General features: G+C 39.4%; 2 protein-coding genes across 3 annotated transcripts; one reads left to right on the top strand and one right to left on the bottom strand.

The window, feature by feature from the left end:
* Positions 1–345: 345 nt before the first annotated feature.
* LOC137265494 (mitotic checkpoint protein BUB3-like) lies at positions 346–7,528 on the bottom strand. Of its 2 annotated transcripts, none has more exons than XM_067800906.1 (7): positions 7,453–7,528; positions 6,720–6,932; positions 5,351–5,420; positions 4,730–4,881; positions 3,398–3,581; positions 2,626–2,845; positions 346–1,572 (listed from the first exon to the last, which is right to left on the bottom strand). In XM_067800906.1, exons 2-7 carry the CDS (start codon positions 6,915–6,917, stop codon positions 1,413–1,415), a joined length of 984 nt encoding a protein of 327 aa, XP_067657007.1. In that variant the 5' UTR covers positions 6,918–6,932; positions 7,453–7,528; the 3' UTR covers positions 346–1,412. The 2 variants fall into 2 exon arrangements, with proteins under 2 accessions (XP_067657007.1, XP_067657008.1); XM_067800907.1 differs by having other exon boundaries at positions 7,442–7,462.
* An 8,473-nt stretch (positions 7,529–16,001) lies between these two features.
* Positions 16,002–24,936, top strand: LOC137265712 (mannosyl-oligosaccharide glucosidase-like). Its single transcript, XM_067801153.1, has 3 exons — positions 16,002–16,457; positions 17,555–17,781; positions 19,028–24,936. Exons 1-3 carry the CDS (start codon positions 16,124–16,126, stop codon positions 20,918–20,920), a joined length of 2,454 nt encoding a protein of 817 aa, XP_067657254.1. The 5' UTR covers positions 16,002–16,123; the 3' UTR covers positions 20,921–24,936.
* The last annotated feature ends 1,465 nt before the right edge of the window (positions 24,937–26,401 follow it).

Below are 26,401 nucleotides of genomic sequence, written 5' to 3'. Positions count from 1 at the left end.
AGGTGACTATAGCGATCGGGCGGTCACGATCCCTGACTTAGCTGACACCTCATCAGTTGCGTAGATCGATGCCCATGCTGTTGATCACTGGATTGTCTGGTCCCGACTTGATTATTTACAGACAGCTGAAATACTGTCGAGTGCAGTGTAAAACTAAACCCACTCACAAAACATTCCACACTTCAATGACAAAAAACAGCTTTTTTATCTGTATTCAGTTTGCCTAGTTTAAATAACTTGGACTAGAATGGTAAACAATTTGACAACAAAACACACAAAAAGTGCCATTCTTGTCATTAGGTCAACTGAAAGAGACTTTTTTTCTGAGAGAAAAATGACAATGAATTTACAATATGAAATATGTTTTTATTTGACACTGGTAGTGTAACAAGCCATCTTAACATTAGCAATATGGTACATGAATTTAGGTAGTGGATGTCTGGTTTCTGAAACATTGTCATACTTCACAACATTCATAGAGCTTTACCTCCATGTCTTTTGTCTTGAAACTATGTTTTTAGTCTAACATTGGGTGAAAAATACAATGATCTTCGTCCCAAACCTTTTCAAGGCGGAGTTGAAGATAACTGTTGAGAACCATGTCACAAAAATTACAAACTCAGGTAAATGATAATACAAATTTAACACCTGAGATTATATTTTGATAAAACTGACAAGTGAAGAAGTGATATACAAGGTAAAATGTGTTCACTCATCATACTGATAAAAATTGATGTTTATGATGTAATAATTGCCTTCTTTATTTTCCAGCAACATACAGAGCAGAATTTATGATTTTCTCGAAAAACACAATTTCAGGTAATAATATTGGGTACCATGAAAAAAATCAACAAAGATAACAACTAACACTCCATGTGATGTCTGAAGGGCCTTCCAAGTAAGTCCTTGTCAACATTACTGCTCTTAATCTGCTGATCAATGCATCACTGATACCATTCAATTTAGCACAAATGTCTGTCACTTAGGCACATTTGATTTTTAACTCCACCTTGCAAACATTTTTTAATGTGCTATGCGTTGTGTTATTCTTCCAACCCAATCCCCACCCTCACTGTGTCCCTATCAACCCAACTGTAATCTCCCCATTTCCCACATAGTGCCAGCCAGACCTTCCAGTTACTGCCATGCTCCAAAACACTGTGTCCCATCACTCAATCCCAGCCCTCACACAGTGACTCACCTTCCAGTCACTGCACCCCTACATCACAATGGTCCCTTTATACCGCCCCACCCCTGAATCTGCACAGCCCTATATAGGCACCCCTATGACTCTGTGGTTCCATAACACTTATCATCACCACTTCATCCCTCACACAGCGCTACCCAAACACAGCACCCTCCCTTATTGGTATTTTAGTGTATATCTCCTGGTCCAAGATACAAGGTAAGTGTTATGACTTGGGCTTGGTCTCCTGGTCGCTGACGTTGCGGATGTAGATGTCATCCTCCTGTTTGGTGTCAGGCTCATCTTGCTCGTACATGTAGGATGAAGCGATGGCTAGGACAGACCCATCACTGCTGAATGACAGGGCGGCGATACTGGTAGGATATCTGGACAAATGAATGAGGACTTTGGTAAACTAAATGTTTTTGCTGCTCAGCACTAAGAAGGAAACAGAAAACAGAAAGTGTAGCAGGTCACCACAGGTGACTACTTGCAGAAAACCATGAGCACAGTATTGTGCTGACAAACACTGAAACCCGTTCAGATTTGACATTTTGTTTTGATTGTTTAATGTGTAAAGCCATAATCAGCAATATTTCAGTTACATGTTGCAATCTACCTAGTCTTGGCCACACAATCCAGAGACTAGCATGGAAAGAATCTGGACCCACCCTGTTTGGGTGTACACAAGCGAGGTAACTCTGTAAGTAAATTACAGAACCTAAGACAACAGCACCATCCATTATTCCCTTACATCCTCGATATCTCCAGTGTATACAATCCGATGAATCTCCACTACATATTGGATGCATCTATGTCTTTGGCTCGGCCCTAAAATTTTATTACCTCCCTTTGCTGGCTCAGCATTCTCACAGTAGCCAATCAGCTAAGCCTCCGTTACAACTGAACTTGCTAGTGTCAACAAAGATATCGGTCACATCTGCAAAGGTTTGTTTGCAGTGAAACTCAGATTTAGGGGAAATCCTACAGACACACTGACAGGTCTGAAAATTTAAAAAATACATGCAAGGACTCCTTCTGCCTCTTTCAGAGAACCTGTGCATGGTTTGTATTGCCAAGTTTAATCGGTAGGACAATTTGGAAACAAAAGTGAGTTGTGAAAAAAATCCATTTGGGGCTGGTAACATTCTGTGGTGACCTGCCCTGATGTCCGCCTGGGTTTTTGGCTTATTTCACACACTGTTTCAAGGCTTTAACTTAGTTATAAAAATGGCTCTCTTATGGTTTATTTCAAGATGATGATAATTACTCACCACTGTAGAAATAAATAGGGTGTCACATGTTTTTAGAGGATTAAAACAAAGCGACATGACCAATGACAAAAAAGGCTCTGCAATATTGCAAATGAACTTGCATCCACTCCACAAGTGAATGCTGACACCATTATTCATCCTGACATCAAGCTCCATTCATCTCACCTGTGGAACTGACACAGTCTCTTCTTGTTAAAACCGTCCCAGATGTTGACATAGCCATCTGAACCACCTGTGGCGAAGGTGTTGTAGACACTGTGGAAGGCGATGGCATTAACAGGGTAGATGAGCTCGGCCCCGCCTTCCTTGATACGGTGACACTTAAAGGCATACTTCTTTTTCTGGATCTCTGGACTTGGGTCAAGGTACTCCACAGCTACTCGTCCTGAAAATAACAGTGAATTAGGCACTGTGAAGAGTGTGGATTGTAGTTTCGTGTTCATGTTAACACAAAAAGCTGGGGCATACATCTGCTATGCATGCACACACAAGATTTTTGGAGATTTTAGCACCACAAAGGTCTTTTTCCTCCCGTGAACACTGCAGTTTTCAAATTTGCTAAAGAAATACCAAACAAACTCAAAAAAAAATAATAAAAAAATCATACATGACAAAATCATGATAACCATATAAATTGTTCGTTGTGTTTTCTTGATGTTTACTTTATGCCAGAGCCGAGGAAGATCTGGATAAGAATTGGTCTTCTCAGCCAATACTGATCATAAAAGGCAACTAACAGGATCAGATGCTCAGGCTAGTTGACTTGGTTAATACATGTCATCACATCCCAACAGCACAGATCAAAGCTCATAATCTTGACTGCTGGATTGTCTGGTTACTTACAGATCACAGCCATATAGCTAGAATATTGCTGAGTGCGATGTTAAACAAGAACCAAATAAAACATCATTCCTGTAAATGTCCAGATCCCACTAACCTTCAATTGAACTAAGGACATAACCCTGTTTGTTTGGGAAGGTCCTGATACAGCGAGTCTGGTACTTGAGACTGGACTCTCGTCTCTGCTGTACGTAGCCCATGTTACGCAGATCCCATACAAGGATCTTCCTTCCTGCTGTCCCCACCACCAACCGATCGCCACACACAGACATTGTGTACACCTGCAGCAGAGGAGTTACAACAGAGGTGTTAGAATATATCAAACACAGCCATTTCTAAAACTGCCAAAGTACAGCAACCTACAGGTATAACTTGGCAAACAAAACAAGGAACTAAATAAAAGGACAACCTTTATATGTTTGTTTTGTGACACATGTTAAACGATTATGTTTTGCAGCTGACGAACAGAACGAGAACTCCATTGTGACCTGTTAAAGCCATGCTTTCTTTAGGCCTTTCACTTAATGTCCATCTCTCAGCTAATCGTTTTGTAGAAACATACCAAATGTGTATGCTTACATGTAAGTATTCATGAGAAAGAATGCATGCTTTCAAACCTTTATTTGTGTGTATTCAATGACTCTGGGATGAAGACTGAGCGAAGAGTGGGATATTAGCGGTCTATCTGTCCCAGTGAGTACAGGTAAATCCCATGGTGTAGACAATACCTACGTACTAGATAACTGTTCCAATTTACTTGTGTATTTTGTGTATCTAACCCTATTACTTCATTAACTCAGTTCATTATTCATCATCAGTAAAATTGAACACTAATGAGTTTTTGAAAAGGAATGTTTTACTGTAATTTGGGTAGGTTTTCTAATCAATGCAAAATATGCAAAATGGAATACATCCAGGACAGGTAGAATAATAATCAACTCTCATATATGATTAATTTGACAGTAATGTTGTCAGTGGTTACTGCTGTGAGAGATTAACACTGTCAACATGGTCAAACCACATCAAAGAATTACTTCGTTATTGTTTCATTAAATGTAAGTTATAATCAATAATTCATCAACTACTGACTTGTTACTGTATTTATAATTAATGGGTAATCTGGATTAGTACTATGATGATTTCAATATTTTCATCTTTCAATGTGACATTTTGTACAAGAACTTTGAGCTTCTAAAATGGTGAAAGATTTTGTCTCTTCACCTGTTCAAAGTTATCTCCCTTTGCTATCTGTCCTCCTCTCCAGACATCCTTTTGCTATACTGTTACAAGAACAATACAGTGAGCTGAATGACTCACAGTTTACAGCTGTACCATGGAAAGTGTCATGGTACCTTTGTTCCTACTCAGGTGATAATGATTTGCCAGGAATGTTAATGATTAAGACCTACTGTCTCCATCATTTAATTACCTTGTCTGGTTGCGAAAAGGAGCCTGCACAGCACGGTGTGCGTGGGTCCCACAGTTTGACTGTTGAGTCCCAGCTGCCTGTGATTACAACGTTGACTTCATTGCAGAACTCCACACAGCGGATTGGAGCTTCATGGTTCCCGACATTGGTTTCTGTCAATCAGATACAAATTATCTAAATTTTGTGACATTGTTGAACAAAATGAAGACTTCATCACATCTACCAAAGGACAATGTTAAAATCATCCATTCCTTATGAAAAATGCATGAAGGTTCGAGGTAGAATAGGCCTTCAGCAACCCATGCTTCCTGTGAAAGGTGACTATGCTTGTCGTAAGAGGTGACTAACGGGATCGGGTGGTCAGGTTCACTGACTTGGTTGACACATCTCATCAGTTCCCATTTGTGGAAATCGATGCTCATGTTGTTGATCACTGGATTATCTAGCCCAGACTCGATTATTCACAGACTGTAAAAATAAACACACTCACCTTATGAAACTATAGAACTTTATACAGAGAAGTGTGAGTGAGTGAGTGGAATGACTGAGTGAGGCTTTGTGCAGCTACAGCATGTCATTGAAATCTGCAATGTAATTCTTGTTGCACTACATCTGTCATACCTGTTGTGGCATTGAAGTCAAACATCTTGAGAGTATTATCAAGTCCTCCACTGTATGCATGAACGGTGTCCTAGAAATGTAAAAGAGAGACATGTCTACAATCTTAACAAACCTATATAAAAGATGAAATATTACAGAGACACACCATATCATGTAAATATAACATATGTATAATTACTGTTTTCATTAAAAAATCTTCCATGTATAGAAGTTAGAACTGTAAAAAATCCAATCTCAAGAAGACAAACCACTGTCTTGATCATGATGGTACAGCAAGCAACATCAGCCATTAGGTATAATCAAAAAGGTCAGTCAGCCTGATAACAAACAGGCCAGCTTTGTCACACAAAGGCATAGTGTTAGGATTGGTTAAAATCTCATAATTATTGACTGGTTCATTACAACTGAACAATCATTGAAAATAATTGGTTAGTCTCATTTATAAAATTTTCCTAGCTATGTTTGTCAAGGTGTAAAAATTGAAAAAACCCCAAAACAACACCTCATGAAGGTCTTTCAGGGTTTTCAATTTCTTCAAATTTCTTTGATTATTTCAATTATTCGGATCACCACTACATATGCACATGTAATTTTGTCATGGGGTAATATAACTAGTAAGGTCACCCTGCAGTACTACTACACTGTGAAGTAAAAGGAATTAATCTACTTCTACTATCGTTATGTCACATAATCAATATGATCAACATATATGGCTGAAACGTTTGACAAAGACCTTACATAATCGGCTTACATGTCACAGCAGTCACTTCGAAATCTCCCACAACAGAACTCTGCTTTTACCTTTGTTCAACATGTGGATGCAAAAACATGGCTGTGCGCCATTTTGTGTATGTCATGAAATGGAAAATGCATGTCATGTTTATTGTATTTTTTGGGTTGGTAATAAAATTTACTTAAGAAATAAATGTCATGCCTTATTTCTTTACTGAAAGCAATATGTAGTCCTACCAAATATTGAATTTTCATTTGATAATATGTGAAAATGAGCATACTTAAGGAAATGAACAGAGGCTGATTCACACTTCAATTTTCATGCCTGTATTTGTATATGTCAGTGAGTGAGTGAGTTGAGTTTTATGCTGCACTCAGCAGCATTCCAGCTGTATGGCAGCAGTCTGTAAACAATCGAGTCTGGACCAGACAATCCAGTGATCAACAACATGAGCTTCGGTCTGTGCAACTGGGAACTGATGACATGTGATGACCACCAAATCCCGTTAGTCGCCTCTTATGACAAGCATAGTTGCCTTTCATGGCTAGCATGGGTTGCTGAAGGCCTATCCGGACCCTCACGGGTCTTGTATACGTCAAAACTTGTGAGTTTAATTATCAATTTCAGTCTACTCACTTGAAAACAACAGTCCAGTACAGGTGCAGTGTGAGCATATTGCATTCTCATATTGTCAGTGACAATGTCGTACAGCCTAACACTGGTATCCCATGATGACACCAGCAGGAACTGATTTGTGTTGGGGCCGAACTTGACTGCAGAAATTCCATCTTCTGGTGAATTTTTCAACTTGAACTCATTAGGTGTCTCACCCATTGTTCAATTTGTAAACTGAAAATGAATCAGAGAGGACTGAAATTTAATATTGTCAGACAAGACCTACCCTTCTACCAACAGCAAAGGTTTGGGTCACTCTCTCTATAGACAGTCTAACATTTATCCCTATGAACATGGTTTTTTAATCTGATTATCTGATGGCGGTATTAAAGCCATAAATTTGAAGAAACAATCTTTCATTGAAGTCATATTATCATAACCGTTGCTGATCTCTTTTTCGTGTTTCTCACCCCAAGCTTCTGTTTTGTCACCTATAGCATGTGGGGAAACAAAATATTGGCAGGTAACACAATATCAACATAAGCAATAATATCAGGAATACAAACGCGAAATTGAAAGTGCGCGAAAACTGTAATCATTATTCTAAGAATCTTTTGAAAAGAGGTAAGTCGTTACACATGGTTCAAAGGAACTGTTTGTTTTCAAACAAATCTTAAGGAAAGTTAAATTATTTAAGCTTTATAGAGTGAGAAATGCCTATCAACAAAATATAACGACGAAACCGTTGACCTACCCCTGTGCTAACGCTGCTCGCGGGTTTATTTTGCACTAAACCGGAAGTAGTCACACTGGTAAGTACTCGTTGTCAGACAATGATATTCTCTCATGACAAACATTACGCGAACAAGGTACGTGTGGGATATGTAATGTTTAATGTGTAGTTACAGTACATAATCAGATACCATAGATGTATATATGTAATATGTGCTGTTCAAATATTTTGGATACACAAATATGTCCAGACTGATCTAGATAACCATGTAAGACAACCAAACAATCATTGGTCTGTAGACAAAACTGCCTACAGAGCATAATAACGAAAATTTGAGTATGTTAACCATCAATTTTGTTACAGCTACAGCAGGAAAGAATATACTGCTACCCAGATTGTTTGAATAAAAAGAACGAAAAACAGCTGTCCAAATCGACAGTTTTATAAACGTATGTAGTACGTAATAGCTGGTATGTTAATTTTGACAACCCATTATTGATAAAACGGGATCGGTTAAGTAAATAAGCATTCCAAGTACGTTTTATTCAAATCTTTAAAATACTTTCAACTAAGAAGTATGTCATTACTAATTTCTGCCTTTCATCTCATATCTTAAGGGGTGCATCTGTTAAATAAGTTACGGGTAGCATAGCAACAGAAGCACGATGCTCTGTCGCCAACAGATTCTCTCGTAATGAAACTTGACAACAAACAGTGGAGTTTTCAATGTTTAAACAAGGCAAAGACACGTCCGCTTGTCTAACAGGAGACTAAGTTGATCGGGTGGCTAGGGTCGCTGACCCTGTATCGCTGTCATTGTATCTCATTTGCGCAGAACGATGCTCATGATGTTGAGCTCTAGTTTGCCTGCTTCAGGCACGATTATTTACAGACCGCCGCCATGTAGCTGGAATATTGCTGAGTGCGACGTAAAACTAAACTCACTCACTCACATTTCTGAAATAATCTCTTATGACATGTTCAACCTTCTCCAGGTTCCATAGCTTTCAAGTCGCCTGTTGTAGCCTGATTGTAGTTACAACATTCATCCACACAATCAATCACAGCATACTCAAGGGACACAAACAGTGTAGTAAACTAAAAGAGACAAAACTACCGAGAGTATAACTGATATTTATTAACAGATATACAATTTTTTATCCGACAGAGGGGACCTCGCAGTAAACAGGCGCTCCACTCTGGTCAATGAAGAACGCGTTACAACTGCAGTCGAATCTAAATAAAACGAAACGGAGAGTTTATATTTAGCAACAACACCAACGACGACAACAACAATGAGAAGTATCTCTTTCAATACACTAGTGAGTGAGTTTAGGTTTACGCCGCACTGGGCGACAAAAGAATATTTCTAAATGTGTCAGTGCCTAACTGCAAATGGGTGTCCAAGACATATTATCTTTGAGAACAAAGACATTTGCTTTCTAAGGCAATGGTTTAAAAATATCGAAATGGTCATTTGATTGTAAAATTCATATCTTGCACCAGTCTCCACGCATGAAACTACTTTTGATGTACCTAACCAAATATTACCTGTTACAAAGTGTCATGGGAATATATACTCAGCACACAATAATAAGTAGCAAGTACTTTCAGATTAATACCTATATCAAACTCAGTAGCGATTTTTGTAAGATAAACATTCAAAGAACATATAATGCTTGGTGACTGTCAAACTCAGTCAGTGTGCACAACATGGGCGATGATATAGTTTCTTCAGTAGATGATAGGAGGGGGGGATAAATAAATAAATAAATAAATAAATAAATAAATAAATAAATAAATAAATAAATAAATAAATAAATAAATAAATAAATAAATAAATAAATAAATAAATAAATAAATAATCCGTCTGACATTTTTAGGATACCTTTGCCCTAAACGTTTACCTATCACGGTATTGACATAATGGTGACACACGGTGATATACAACTGAGATATTCTATAACACTGAAGCATATATACATACTGGCACGTGGCTTCCGGGTGTGCGGGACACGTGGAATAGTTACATGGGTCTTGGAAGCACGTGTTGTATGTGCACTCTGAAACACAAGATGGGATCCGATGTTCTCGATGCTCAAATTGCGTAATACATTTGACGCTGTTAGACCTGGCATCTATCAAGATCTCAGATATGAGTGATTGCGGTTTCACACTTTTAGCAAAATATCTTGCAATATCATGGCTTTGGACACCAGCAATGTCAACAATCGAACCCAGATTTTCAGCATGATGAGCGGATGCTCAAACCATTAGGCCACCCCACCGCCATCGTCTGATGTGAGTATCTACATGACCACATGTAAATTGTAGCGCAAACAGGGTTGCGCAACATCGAGAATATGACCAACATTCTTATATGCGAACGAAGAAGAAAAAGACTGGCCATATTCTTTATGCTGCGCAACCCTATTTGCGCTATATTTTACCTGTGGTATCACATATGTCCGACCTAAACCAACGTTTTCATAAGTGAGTGGGTTTAGTTTGACAACGCACTCAACAATATCCCAGCTACATAGTGGCGATCTTTAAATAACCCAGTGATCAACAGCATGAGCATCGATCTACGTAATTGCATGTGGTCATGTGTTGTCAGTACTAGACCTGGGAAGATGTGGTTAGTCTAGTGGTTAAAACGTCAGCCTGTCACGCTGATGACCGGGTTCGATTTCGCACATGGGTACAATATGTGAAGACCAGTTCACGTGTCCACTGGTCTGATATTGCTGGAATATTGCTAAAAGCGATGTCGACCATACACACTCGCTAGACCTATATACCTTACACTTTCCGTATTAGATGTTTTATAAATGAACCATACGTTTGGGTCTGTATATCAACAGCATCCGCTCTTCACGTTCGATTGGGGATCCTGAAAAATACGACAGAAAAGTGCTGTTTTTAATCCGTTTAGTTTGTCCATGTCTCTGTGATTTTATCATTATACTGAAGATAAGAAGTTATGAGAACTCAATAATACTGTTATCTGCAAAAGTTCTAGACATTTACTTACCATTTACCGCCGACAAAAGGAACAACGATAAGACGATGGCGTAAAGCTTGACCATTTCGTACAGATGTCCTCGACGTTGTGAAAGTGATAACAGCTGACAAAGGACCGGATTCACGTGGCCTGGTCACCGGACTAATATTTGTTTGAAATTAGAGCATGTAATATATACTTTGTTTGCTTAATGTTTACCTTGTTCCGTCCATTAAATGTCTTTTCAGGACATATTCGATTAGCTTTCTTTTGTGAGATTGAGGTAGATGACAATGTAATTTGCTTTGCCAATCTGTTACGTCATTCCCTTCTTGAGAAAGGACATATGCTGTGATTATTGTACAGACATAAATGTAACGATGTTCTCTTACGCTCATCAGTTGAGATTCCACTATATCGTCGAGTAAACGTAAACCAATTATTTTCACAGCAACCATCCACTTTGTCTTCGTATAGTCAATCCTGTCCTCATGCGTCAGGTCTAATTGTCAGGCCAACAGTTGAATAAATAAACGTTCTGAAGTCATTTTTATGATCCTTAAGGTACACAATTATTAATCCTCCATTAGTAGTTGCGCCAATGAACGTGATTCTAGGTTAGAATTGCCACATTTTATAAACTTGCATGGACTGACTGCGTATATATTTGTTTCTGGATATGTATAGCCAACTAGACTTGCCAGATATTCTAGACACTTGCATGGGCTACATTGGATATATGCATTTGAGGTTCTATATAGCTAAACTTGGCTGCATTTGGTGTGTTTCTGGGTCTATATGTCAGACTATAAGTACCAGTGGAATGTCAGTCAGCCTAGGAACAGTGTCATTCGGGCAATTGAAACCATGGTCATCATTGTTAGGGATATGTGATATGGTGTCTTAAACGGACACACAACCTAATCCCAAGGTGTGGGTCACACGGTATCGTGTATGATAAGGAGTAGTGAGTGAATATTGTTTTGTGCCGTTTTGGGCACTGGCACGGACACCTCCTTATGCTACGCACAACAACGGGGGATGAGGGTAATCTTGTGCACAAAACTTGTACTCGTTGTTACTGCCTGTTACACGGTTATCAGAGATATAGAGGCGGTGGTGTAGCTTAGTGGTTAAAGCGTTTGCTCGTCGATTTCCCACATAGGTACACATGAGGAGCCCCTCGTCCTGATATTTCGTGGATTAATGCTAAGACTCACTCAGTCACTCACTAGCTCGTTCGCTCACTCACTCTGGTGTACATATCTATTTTATCCCGATGGAAATATACAATCTTGCGACAGTTCCATTAGTTCCTACTAACAACACGGGCGATGTTTCCGTTCATGGTTTATTTACGTTATTTTGTAAATATCAACGCCGTGTTTGTTGACACAGTTCAACAACTGACACGGCGACCGTTGGAATCGTACCATTCAGCCGTGCATCCACATCCTTGTCTGGAAGAAAGACGTACACGAGTCTGAGTACTGACAGAAACACAGGTTTTGCAATGTGGTGAAGTTTGTTTATAATTTTATGCTGTACACAGTAATATTCTCAGACTATGCCCAGACTCTGACTATGAATAATTTGGGTAGAAACAAACAATTTCTTTACAACTGTAAAGGGCCCCATTGATATGGGAGTTTCGGACACAGAGGAGGACTCCATTTAGCGCATCAGTCTTGCAGACAGGGCTTGCTGGTTTATATTCCAGCTATGTGACAGCCGTCTGAAATAACTGAGTCTAGACCAGACAATCCTGTGAGTATCTTCACGAGCATCGATCGACGGATCCTAGATACGATGACAAGTATAATTCAAGTAATTGAACTGACCATGTGTTAGGATTGGTTTTGTTTGTTTGGTTGGTTGGGTTTTTTTCGCTACACTCTGAACATTCCAGCTATATGGCGGTGGTCTGTAAATTATCAGGTCTGGATCAGACATTATAGTGATTGACACTAGGGGCATATGATGACATGCGTCAACCAATAAGAGAAACTAACCAACCGATGCCGTAATTTGCTTCTAACAAGCATGCGTTGTTGAAGATCAGTTATAATCCAGGAAGTGTATCGTTGAGATTAGTCCAGTATGTAACTAGACGACTTCGTTCTATACCAAGGTGTGCTTGATGTAGGCCTTGGCAGGAATACGAGTTTATTCATATGAACTACGTTGAGATGTACATTTTCTTACAGATGAACACGTTTATTTGCAGTTGCAGTGCGAGAAGGTATCATGGATACTGTCTGTGCATATTTCCCTTAACGGCTGCTCACGTGTTGGGATCGCGGCGTAAATGGGATTCGAACCCACGGCTCATCTCGCAACTAATGGACGCAACTCGCTGAATGGGGGCGATCACATCCATGTGTGGGTAATTATATGGGAGGGTGAGTTCGTAGGAAAATGAATGGGCTGACACCTTAAATGCACCACTGGAGATTAAACGTTGGCTTATAACGCCGAGGGTTGGTTCCTCACGCTATGCAATCGGACTGTGTGGCGACTCCAGGGAGACAGGTACTACACAAAGTTTATTTCTTCGACGAGGTGTTTGGAGAGTAAATACTAACACAGCTGACCATTTACCATCCTCGATATCTCCAGGGTATACGTTCCGTAAAGTCTCCACTATACCCTGGATGCATCAACGGTTCAGTCCGATAAATTTATTACCTCCCTTGGCTGATTTTTATCCAATCAGGTGTCTACGATGGGAAGTTGAGCGAACCAATCACAACTCACTTTCGCTTTTTAAATTCTCTAACCGATTAAACTTAGGAAACAAACCATGCAGAAATTCTCTGAAAGAGGTAGATGGATTTCTTGCATATGTTTTTAAAAAGGTTTCGGACCTATAAATGTGCCTGTATGACTTCCCTAAATTGTGAGTCGCACGGCGAGCAAACCTTCGCAGTTGCAACTTCTACCTTTGTTGACACTGGCAAGTTCGGTTATAACGGCGGCCTTAATTGCTGATTGGCTACTGTGAGAATGCGGAGCCAGCAAAGGGAGGTAATAAAATTATCGGACTGACCCGTAAATGCGTCCTGGGCATAGTGGAGACTTATCGGAACGTATACCTTGGAGATATCGAGGATGACCATTTACCTGCATGTGGCACCCGGGTGTCCCAAGCACGTGGCCGTCATGCACGGGCTAACGAAGCATGCGATGGGCATGCAGCCGATGAATCTAGCTGCAAGTACATGAAAACAATAGTGAAATGAAAACCTGAAATACTGATATGAAAACCTGATGAGCTGCTGTGCTAGTGAGTATGATGTTATTTTTAGGCCGCATTCAGCAACATTCCAGCAATGGGAATGGGCTCACACATTGTGCACATGTGTGGAATCAAACCCGTGTTTTCGGTGTGACGAGCGAACGCTTTATCCACTAGCTACCCCACCTGGTCGACATAATGTACTCACACTGGACTTGGTTCCTGTCTTCCACCGGAGCCCCTGTATAGCAACAAGAATACATATTAACGATTCCTAAAATATATGATAACTACGTTGCGCCTAAGGATATGCGGGTATTGAAATAATAAACTGGTCCTGGCTAACTGTTCTCGAAACGTTCGTACAACCCTACGAACTTCCTATTCCCATTAGTAACACATTGGATACGATCAAAGTTATGAATTCTTAGGGCTACGAACGTTTCGAGAATAAGGGTCATGATCATGTAGGGAAAATATGCATGTTTCTTAACCCATGTTTGTGACCAGAATGTGTAACGGTGGCCACAAGTTGGTGTCGGTCGTATGAGGCGATGTCGATGTCATTCACTGGATTGTCTGGTCTAGACACGACTTTTTACAGACCACTGTCATACGTTTGGAATCAATATTTATTGCTATTTAAATATTATTTGTGTGTTTTTCGAAGGCATTTACACGGTTTTGAATATCTATGTTTTAAAAGAAATAAAGTGTTCGACCAAAAATTTTTAATGTAACGTATATTGCAATCAAGGAGGGAAGTATAGTTTGTAAACTTACATGATTAGACCGGAATATCAACCAACAAACAACCACAAGCTGATTGCGTCACTGTACTCCCTCAACCGTGCAGTCAACAGCCAGTTTTGTTGTCCCAGTTACTTTCAGTGCGTTTGTTTAACTCCGCACTCATCAATATTCCAACTACATGTATATGGCGTTGGTCTGTAAATAATCAAGTCTGGATCAGACAATCCGAAATCAAACGTTGGGGTAGGGAGACTATTATTCCTGGGTAGGGGAGGTAATCTTCAGGATACAAACAAAAGTCGGCGGTAAACAAATTCTTTCTTATTTTGTTAAACGGAACACTGTTTGATACATGGAGTACTTTCCTTGACAAAAAATGCTATTCTCCTTTCTTTACCTGCAACGTTGCCATGCTCACTTGTGACAGCGTCACTCGTGAAGATGTAAACGGTCACTCCAAAATAGTAGAGTAGGATTTGCTGCAAATCCGTAACAGTGAAAATAAAGTCTAATCCGAAATAATGAACCTAGTACATAATCCTAAACAGTAGATATCAAAGTCAAATACATAACATTTATATATGAAAAGAGCCCAATCATAAATCAAATATTTTGCTAACTAAACGTTAAAATGTCAGTATAGTTGAAAACTTGTTCGTGCATTACTGAAATTAAAGAGACGCATACATGCTGTAGAGTATCCCTCTTGAAATCAACCAATACTTTCACTTGAAAGAAATATTAATTTCAGATTGTCAGGTGAATGGTGGGTTTCATCACTATATTCAAAATAGCTACAAGATTCAGTTTGTGTATTGAATCTAACATAGTATACAGTATGAACCATTTATGTGGAAGTATTATTTTAGCTACAATAAAACTGATAGTTTACCTTGGACATAGGACACAAAAAACACAAACAAAAGAGCCGTAGAGGTCCTCATGTTATACTTCAAAGTTGGATCAAATGTGATCAAGCTTGGGGACAAACGTTATTGTTTATCAGTACTGTGAAATCTGGTAACTTCTCACGCGCCGAGATAGGCTTTGGACGTTTTGAGATATGTTTTTTTCAGCTGTATCAAAACAGACTGTTATGTTGAAATTGTCGCACGTACGTCGAAAGTTTAAAAGCTCTAAAATGTTCAGAATGTTACGATGGAAATAGGCACTTATTGTTATTACTTTGAAATAACTGAGACATTTACAGTAGTGGACTAAGGACAAACACCTTAAATCCCATGAATCTTCTGTGTGCATTATTATATTTTACGAGCGCTTCGAGTGAAAAGTGATGTCATAGTCATTGCTTTGACGATAACATTATTTTGATCGTCGAAAATATATATTTTCTTTCCATCTGATTACTTTAAGTTCATCTGGCAATTATTAAGCAAAACGATTGAATATGTTAAACGCGTGTTTGTACGACAACCGCAAGTTGATTATTTGTTATGACCAATTTGACTGGTTTGTCTTCCGAAAACAGGTTGCGCTTCTCACTACACTGTAGCCCCTTCGTGAAATTCAAAACACCAGTCTCGTTTCAACTTCCGGTTTATAGCGTCAGCGTCCCAACCTGGTTCCTTGGGTAAGCTACGCAGACGCTACATTGTGTCCACGTTGCAGCGTATGTAAATAATATTCATTTCCTCATGTCTATGCACTAATCAACTATTACCTAACTGGCAACGATGTCTAAGGAAGTCAGACGTCGGAACCGACCGCGTGACGGCCCAGGGCCGTCCAAAGCTAACGGCAGGCCGTCAAAACTGTCTCCCAAAAGCCCAGGGGGCTTCTTCACAAAATTGGCAATATCAGTTGTGGCAGCCGGCGCGGTGCTTGTTATTTCGTATGTACGGTATCAAAACTCACTCAAGTTAGCCGTGAAGACGCCACTTCATTCACCGAAAATACTGGCCGAAAACAGTTCCAGTTCAGGTGAAACACCCGACAGGTTTTGGGGGACTTACAGATCACACATGTATTTCGGCATGAAGACAAGGAGCAAATCATCACCAGTTGTTGGTATGAAACATTTTATTCACCATTTCGGAAAGAGTTCCTTCTCATATTCACTCTTCTGCAGATTAACAGAGGTAACGCTAAGTAGCTCAACCCAGTTTATTGTACTTGATGGCTTTTAGATATTTTTGTGAGTCCTGCAGTAAGTGCTGTGTTTGTTTGTTTTGATAATTCTAGTATATATCAATTTATAAATATTATTTGGGATGGGGGAACGGGAGGAACACTTATCAGCATATAAGTATATAAGGTCTGTTTAAGGTTTGTGTTGCAGGATAAACTGACACTGAGTTTGAAATCGGTGACTGGACCCTATTATGGCAGCATTATTGTATTGATGAGAGCGCACACGAAAGTGTGTTGTGTTTCAGAGGCGAAAGATCATGCTTGCCATGAAAGGCGACTAAGCTTGTCATAAGAGGGGACTAACGGGTTCAGGTGGTTACGCTAGCTGACTTGGTTGACACATCAGTGGTTCCCAATGGAGCAGATTGATGGTCATGCTGTTAATCACTGGATTGTCTGGTCCAGACTTGGTTATTTACAGACTGTCGCCATATAGCTGGAATATTGCTGACTGCGGCGTAAAATTAAACTCACTCATCATCATATCACAGTTGCATATATTGATGTTCATGCTTTTGATCTCTGGATTGTTGTCTGACTGTTGTGTTAATCAGCAGACATGAGAACAAACAAATGAAACGGCATGAAAATATGATCTCTTAATTATTCAATTAAAATTGCGCTCATTTTTGCAAAAAATGAGACCACCTTTACTCCTCATCTCTGTTTCCTGTTTTCACTTTATCGCTGTTGTTTTACTTGAATAACAACATGACAACTGTGATAGCAACAACAATATCTCCTGTAAAATGCTCTTGATTCAAATGTAATTAAGTGTGCTTGCACTGTTCTTAATTAATTAACTTTCATAATTACAAGGCATATTTATGGGTAAGTTTATAGCCTTGGAAAATGTATTGGCCCACAGGGCTGCCTATAAAATAAAGTTGTAAGCCTGCCATGTAACCAGCAAGTAGTAGGCCACCGGGCTGCTTATATTTCATACACTGATAAAGTTGCCTTTAATTCTTCAGGTCTGATGTGGCTGAATCAGTTCACAGGGCAGATGCCACCACCTTTACGTCATTGGTGCGACCAGGGTGACCAGCTACAGAGCTATGGCTGGACGCTGCATGATGGCGTCAACTTTGGTGTTCAGGATATTCATGAGTCCACGTACATGCTGCGAACCCAGTTTGTGAAGCGACCTGGGGGTCAGCATGGCGGGGACTGGTCAGCCAGGGTCAAAGCAGTTCCATATGTAAGTAGGAGTGTCATTGTGGTAAGAGTGAGCGAGTTTAGTTTTTTGCTATTTTTAGCAATATTCCAGCAGTATCATAGCGAGGGACACCAGAAAAGGGCTTCACACATTGTACCCATGTGGGGACATGGGTCTTCAGTGTGACGAGCAAGTACTTCAACCACTAGGCTACCTCAACAACCCCTAATGTGGTGAGAGATCCAGGTCAAAATAGGTACCAGATACTTCGAGCTGACTGGAATCATGACCTCAGAGTTTGGACACTGTGTCTGATCGGTTATCGATGTCGATTGAAAGCTGATTTTTACCCTCACCTAAACGATCTTGACACAAATGGTGGACAATAGCATCCGTTGACCAATAAGAGGGCATGCTTTAACCACCCCCTCCCCTTATGCTGCCTTATTGTCCTTGCTATCATCTGCCATTTATGTCAAGATCGTTTAGTTAAGGGTCAAAACTGGCTTTCAGTCGACTTGTAGAAATAACAATATAGAACTGGTAGGTGTTATGAGTGGTGATCAATAGGCCAGTCACCCATGACTATGTTTAGATGTAGTATTAATTGATTGCATGCAGTGGTAGCATATCAATCGGCAGAGCGGCAGGTGGGGTACACTGAAGTGTTCGGCCTTGTCTAGATATATTGTACTGTGGTGAAGTGTTTCAAGTAGGGGGTCATCTCAAAATTTTTACATTTTAAAAAAAAATGTTCAATCCTCGCAGTGACACAAGGGCCTGTACACTGTGATATGAACTCATTATGATTACTGGTATGTTTAAAAAGTATCACCTCTACAAATTACTTATTGCTTCAGCCAGATGTAGGTGAGATGGACATTTAGCATTTACTCATTCTTCCCTCTCTCCTCTGCGTCTGTCCTCTTTCTCTCCTTCCCTCTCTCTCCTCTGTCTGTCTCTTCCTCTCCTATCTGTCTTTCCATCATTTCCCATGTTTCTCTCCCTCTTCCTTCTTACCTGTTTCTCACCCCATCCCCATTCTCTCTCTCCCTTTCTACCTGTTTCTCCCTCCCCTTCTCTATCAGCCTCTCTCTCCATGATTACAGTGATCACCAATAACGAACGGAGTGGATATGGTTCAATTCATTGAATGTGAGACTGAATTGTAACAGTCTAGGGCATTATAAACTGATGAATGCTGGTGTATACTTTGTAACTTTTTTGTCTGTCTATAAATCTCAGCTTCTCAGTGTGAACTTACTTTTTGTATCATCTCTTTTTCCAGAACCCAAACAAACCTCCAACAGTGTCTCTGATGTTCTACATGGCCCTTGATGGTCAAGGTCAGCTGGACCCACAAGTGAACAAGAAGCGCCTCACATCAATCAAGGGATTCTCAGAGGAGCTCGGTCACTTTGAGTTGAAATTCCCCAAGAACACAGCAACAGGTGCCAAGCATGGTCATCTGATCAGCCAGTCTCCTCAACTGGACAAGCTGAAAGATGTCCTCATGTCTTCCATGTCAGTGGATGCTTGGGACAAGAAGAGGACTCTGCCATATTTTGTCCTAAATGGTCGTGCCATTCCAAGTGAGCAGCCCACAAACTTTGTTGTACACCAGGTGACTGCGACTCTACCTTTTGAGATGGAGGTTGTGTTTGAGTCTGGCAGCGTCACAAACAGACATGACACATTAGCTGGAAGTGTGTTTGAAAATGCCTTGCAAAACCATGTGAGTACCTTCAATGAACGTTTCTTGAAAACTTTTCCACTCAAAGAGAAGGGATACTCTGACAAGGAAATAAATTTTGCGAAAGCAGCTCTCAGTAATATGGTTGGCAGCATTGGATATTTCTATGGATCGTCTCTTGTCCAATCCATTTACAATGAAGAACCTGTTGAGTATTGGCAGACTCCTCTGTACACTGGTGTCCCTTCACGACCATTCTTTCCACGAGGGTTTCTGTGGGATGAAGGCTTTCATAACCTCCTCATCAGCAAATGGGATCCCTCCATCTCCAAAGACATCATTGCTCACTGGCTGGACACCATGAATATTGAGGGCTGGATTCCTCGGGAGCAGATTCTTGGAGTCGAGGCTCGAGCAAAGGTTCCAGCAGAATTTGTCGTCCAGAAAAACAAAAATGCGAATCCACCAACATTTTTCCTTCCTCTACAGCGGCTTATCAAGGACATGATTGTGAGCAACACACTTAAAGACAGAGCATTCCTTGGCGCCCTCTATCCACGATTAAAGGCCTGGTATTCTTGGTACAACTCAACTCAAGTCGGAAATGTTCCTTCATCTTACCGCTGGCGAGGGAGAGATGCTTCTGCTGTCAAGCAGCTCAATCCTCTAACCTTGACCTCTGGTCTAGATGACTACCCACGATCCTCTCACCCAACAGATGATGAGCGGCATGTTGATCTACGATGTTGGCTTGCTCTAGCTTCAGGTGTTATGGCCGATATTGCACGCTCACTGAATCAAGATTGGGAAGAGTATGACCGCACGCACAAACTGTTGACCAACAATGACCTCCTGGATGAACTGCATTGGTCAGAACAAGGTCAGCAGTACAGTGACTACGGCCTTCACACTGAACGGGTCAAGCTGGAACGACCAAAACCTCAGGTAAACCTTCAACCTGGACAACGACCTCCACCAATGAACCAGGACAAGATACGAGTCACTATGCAAGAACCAAAGAACCAGTTTGTCAACATGTTTGGATATGTTAGTCTGTTTCCATTTCTTTTAAAAATCGTGGAACCTGATTCACCCAAACTGTACAAAATTCTCAACGATCTAAAAAATCCATCTCTGCTGTGGACGGACTACGGTTTACGGTCACTGTCCCAGAGTGCAAAACTGTACAACCGATACAATACTGAACATGATCCTCCATACTGGAGAGGTGCCATCTGGATCAACATGAACTATTTAGCTCTTGGCGCCTTAGACTTTTATTCGAAAACCAAAGGACCTTATCAAAATTTGGCTTCGGGTATATACAAAGATTTGAGGAAAAATATTGTAGATAACATCATAGCTAATTATGAAAAAACAGGATATATATGGGAAAATTATAGTGATAAAACCGGGCAAGGTCGCGGAAGTCATCCTTTCACCGGGTGGTCAGCACTAGTTGTATTGATAATGGGGGAGAGATATTAAAACTACTGTTAGTGTCACTGTAGTATTAGTGGGATGGGCTCAACTGGCCAACCCTTAGGAACCTGTCATTTATTATAGTGATGGGTTTGTTAAATCAGAGGATCTCTATGGAATCAAGAGGCGGGGGGAAGTCATCAAAAAGTGGACATTTTATGATAAAGTAAACAGTTTTCATTCATGAAGAAATGTACAAGGGCATGGAAATAGATATTCAAAAGTATGACAAGCTATAGGTTATTCTCAGTTTGGCATTAAACCCCTGACTGCCCTTACATCTGTAATAATGACTTTTAAATTCAGCTTACAAGAAACACATTATCTTCAATCCCGTTTTCATTCTGGCCATGTTTGTAGGTTGGCCAGCACTGTACATGTGTTTGTAGGTTTCTTCATCACATTCTTCCAATGCCAAACTCACTTGGGATGGTGGGTAGCCTTGTGGGTAAAGTGTTTGCTTGTCATGACAAGGGACTGGGCTTAATTCTTCCCATGGGTAAAATGTGTGAAGCCCATTTCTGGTGTGGCCCAGTGTCATATTGCTGAAATATTGCTAAAAGTGTTGTAAAACCCAACTCTCTCACACTGACATGCCATGATGAGATCTAATTACTGTCTGAAGCTGAGACAGCATAAACTGATTCAGTTCCCAGTCCAGTTTGAATCTGCTTGTCAAATAAGACTTGAACACATCTGCAAATATTTAATTATCCAAGATTGTTGCATACAGACAGATTCCGTTTTCCTGTCTGCACAAGTTTGCTGCATGTAGAAGGAAAAATGCTTCTCAAGTGACCCTCAGTAATATGCATTGTACCATATTCTTGGCAAGGAATGTAAAGGATGTATGATTAAAGTAATTACGAAGTCTCACACTACAGTACTTTGTGTGGTATGCCCAGAAATTATTGAGAATTTAAAGATTATAATTTTTTCTTTTTTTTCACTCATTACTCACATATTAAATGTGAATATTATTTGAACGTAACTCCAGATTCAAAGACAGGTGAACAGTTAGTATGGTGTCAAGTCATGGGCAGCAATAACTCCAGATTCAAAGACCGTTGAACAGTTAGTATGTTGTCAAGCAATGCTGGCTTCAATACAGTGGGGCATACTACTGATCAAAGAGGTTAGAAACTTGTGGTACATGCTGTCCCAATATTGTACAACCTCTTCTTTTATTTCAGCTATATTTGTCAGATTTTTCCTATCTTTTGGGTCGTCATCCTGCTGAAAAGTGAAAAAAATTCCCATAGAATGCATGGGCCCCTAACACATATGATTTCCTGAAAACAAGAATACCAAGCCACCTCCTGTCACCAATAGTCAATTTTCTGGGCCTACCTGCGCCTTCCCGGTGGCCAGAGCCATATCCATTTGCAAGATTTTTCAAAACACAATAAACAGTGGACAAAGGGATGACAGTTCTACTTGAAATGGCTTTGTTTATCTGATGTCCTTGTTATAATACTCTGTCATCAACTTCCTCTTCTCTAAATCATCCATACTGAGGATCACTGAAAATGATGTGTGCTAGCAAGTAAATAAAGGGGAATAACTCTTCACAAACTAATGATAAAGGATTAACAGAGTTGTCTCTTTTGAATGAACCCAAGCACTTGATACCTTGTCAAGGTTGTTTATATTAGAAATCCACTTAAACATATTCCAAAAATTCTCAATAATTTCTGGACATCTATCCCTTGTATACCTGTAAAACACCTCTCAGTATTGCCATGGCAATCTACAGCATTTTGGCCCATATTTCTTCACTTTTTCAGAAGATGAGATTCTTTGAGCTTATTTATATTATTTTGTAAACTAATATTAATTTCCTAAAAATAAAAATCTTCATTTCAGAGCTTTTATGTTGGTATAGATGCAGATTAGTCTGTTGATAAATTTTACTTTTTACCTTAATTGAATTTTGACTTAAGGTGCTTGGTCTTCGTAGAGATTTAAAGAAATTTTCCTGGAACTAATGTATGTTTTTTCCATGGTTAAGTGAAGCGCATGTCTGGTGTCTCACCCCATGATATTGCTGGAATATTGCTAAAAGTGGCATTAAACCGACTCATTCACTCCATTATTAAGATTCATCTGCAGACAACATTTTGTGTATTGTATCAAGCTTAAGTATACATTCATGATAATTTTTATTGGAAAAGCATGTTTAAATTGTGGCAATTACTTGAGACATGTGTATCACCTACCACAGGGTGATATTGTTTGGAGATATTGTTTTAGACTGTTGACAACAGGATGGGCAAATATTTCCAGCGCCAAAGTGGGTACAAGGATGAACTATTGCATGTGTCTTTTAAGATAATTTGATCATTTTTTTAAATGTGTCAAAAGTGTTTCAGAAACTACTAGGCTGGTGTATTGTATAGATCACAAAAGGATGCCTTTATGGATCATTTTGAAATGAATGATAATTGATACTGTACTGAGTTATGGCCCTTGTTTTATTTATTTACATGGTGCATTGTACCTCAAAATGAGAAACAGTATCACTTTGCTTTCATCAGTAGGGGATAACTTTGTGGATCAGTTTTGAAATTTAGCCTGAAAATTTGACATTTGGCAGAGTTATGGCCCTTGACATGTGAGCAGGTGAGGGAAGATCTGTTTTAGACTAATGACTAGCCTCTAAAATGTACGTCTTTAAAAGATAAAACAGGTTTTTATAAATGATAATATATAATGAAAAAGAGCCTGGAAACTTTCTTCATTTTCAGCAGGGGTACAGACCCTGAAAATATGGAAATCTAGACTTGCCACATATTCTAGACTTGCGTGGGCTTTCCTCGATGCATTTGTTTCAGGGTCTGTATGACAAAGTAGATATCTTTCAGCAGCATAACATGTGAGCCTTGTCAAATTTCTCAAATCTTTGTATGCACAAGAGGCAAGACTTGAAGAGCTGAAGTGGTGCCTTTGATGAATATGTTGAATTTTTTAAACCCTTTGTTTTGATTTGCAAAGGCAGCATGAGTTTTTTTAAATGCTCCCCATCTTTCATTAAATCTTCTGGAAACTTTGTTGACAATGGTGCCAACAATTTCTGCAGAAATATTACAGTTATGTTATACAGGATATGGATAACAGTCCTTGTTGACCAGTCATGAACACAAGGAACAGAATTTACCGTTTTTTTGCCAACAATCATAAATTTACAAGAGCATCTATTTCATGTCCATGTAGCTGGATGGAGGATTGTTTGTCTGGTTTGTTCACATGTACAGTGGTAGCTGTGAAAACTGGCATCTGTTTGATTCAGCAAGTTGTCAAGACCTGCATAAAATCTCAGACCAGTCTGTGGCTCGAACATTTATCATCAACCCTACATCACAAAACTGTACTTGGTACTTCAGAACTTGTGAGTGCTGGTTTAGACAGCTTCCACTGTATGCCACAAATAAATACATGAATGAATTACTGAGCAATTTCCAGAAATGGAACAGTTAGAGTGGAAGCTGTCAATACTGGCATCTGTCCAATTCAGCATGTTGTCACTGGCATAAAATTTCAGTCCTGTCTGTGGCTTGAACATTTATCATCAGCTCTACAATCCGGTACATTGTCTTAACTGGATTATTTCTTCAGTCATGATGAGTGCTGCCACTGCAATTTTTTCCACGAGAAGCACTCATTGGGACTGAAAAATTAACTCACTCCCTTCAAAATGAAAGATGCTTCCTATCTGCAACAACTGCCATTTCCATGGAAACAGTTAATATGATTTAGGTCAGTGTCTGTTACTGCTTTTCCTATATTCTTTGTTGTTGTTATGGTTGAGATTATCACCAAATGTCATGCTTATTGAATGTGTGGTATTACCTCTGATTTTCATTTAGTATAAGTGTAGGATGTTTAATTGTCATGATTGTGGTGTTAATTGAGGATGATCTGGGAGGATAAATATTAATTTACATCACTGAATAAATATCAGGGTATCTCTATACCTCAATATATCAAAACTTAACGAGATGATTTGATACTCATACCAGCTACCCATGTATTGATTCTTGTTTTAATCCTTGAAAAAATTTAGGAGATATTGTTAACTTTTACCATGCTTATACTGATCTCCGACTGGTCTCTTTGATCTCAACCATGGTGTCTTGTATAGTTAGAGCATGGTTTTGTGCTGTCTACAACAGCAACTGATTGGTTCTTTGCAATTTCAGCTTGTGTTTAAAAAACATAACTCACTGCCTCAAATGCATGTAAACCTTCTGAAACAACAGCCAACATTTTTATTTTACTCTTTTAATGTAAACAACAGGTTTGTTGGAAACTCAGGGAAGTAGACATCATTGAACATTTGAATCAGCCATGAAGTACTTAGTATTTTAAAGAACTTTCACAAGTTCTGGAACTAAAAAATTAGTGAAAATTCAGTTCTGGTAAATGTCGCACATTTGACAAATTTGACTCTGATAACTAGGTCAGTCTCTCTAAGGTTTAGTTTCCATTATATGGCAGCTTGTGAGAGAGTGATGTCATTGATTGTATCATGCCAGAGTTTTGTACCTTCAGTTTTGTAAACTATTTTTGACCGTGTAATGCTGTCTATAGTATCATCCCACTTGCGACTAGACATTCAAAGAGAATGTTTTCAAATTAAAAAGTCCTGCGCAGATTTCGAAATTTGAATGCAGGATGTGGACATGTGACTAAGCAGTTACTTCATCCAATCATTCAAAATTTGTCCACATACACCCCAACCAGGGTGCTGGTGATTGGTTACTGAATTTGCATCTTGGGCTATGCTGTCGACAATTCATTGATCAATCACCGGAGACCAGGCCCTGGTGTATGTGGACTAAGTTTATCTATTAGAAAGAAGTAAATACTACTTAAATTGATTGGTTTTAACCTGAAAACAATTTTATTCTTACTTAACAGTATCACAAAACAAAATGTTTAGTCTTATTGCTGAAAGGTATAACAATATGCTTGATTTTCAAATAATGTAGTACAAAATGGTTGTTTTGGCACATAATGCTGTCAGTTGTTTTAAACTTTGTCACTTTTGGTACATGTGTCTGCTCAGTTGTTAATAGTTTGACATGGAATTGATTAGTGGGGTAGCCCAGTGGTTAAAGTATTTGCTCTTCGCACAGAAGACCCAGGTTCAATTTTCCATAGGGGTACAATGTGTGAAACTCATTTCTGATGTCCCCCCTCAACAGGATATTGTGGGAATATTGGTAAAAGTGGTGAAAAAATGAACGCACTCTCTCTACGTGGACAAACAAATATTGCCAGTATTAATATATCATGGAAAGATGTTTTCATGAAAACTGTACCATAGGAATAATTCTCCTTGAGGAATATAGTACATAGGAACAAATTCACTCTTGGAAAATAAATTCCTGCACTGAAATTGTTCCTCAGTACTAAATTATTACCGTCGGTGATTATGTATTGAGCATAATGTTCCTTATAACAAGTGCTGGAATGGAGCCGTCA

This window comes from Haliotis asinina, chromosome 15 (assembly GCF_037392515.1).
Source record: "Haliotis asinina isolate JCU_RB_2024 chromosome 15, JCU_Hal_asi_v2, whole genome shotgun sequence".
Classification (NCBI taxonomy): domain Eukaryota; kingdom Metazoa; phylum Mollusca; class Gastropoda; order Lepetellida; family Haliotidae; genus Haliotis; species Haliotis asinina.
The sequence above is the reverse complement of the archived record's forward strand: the minus strand, read 5'-3'. Positions and strand labels throughout refer to the sequence as shown.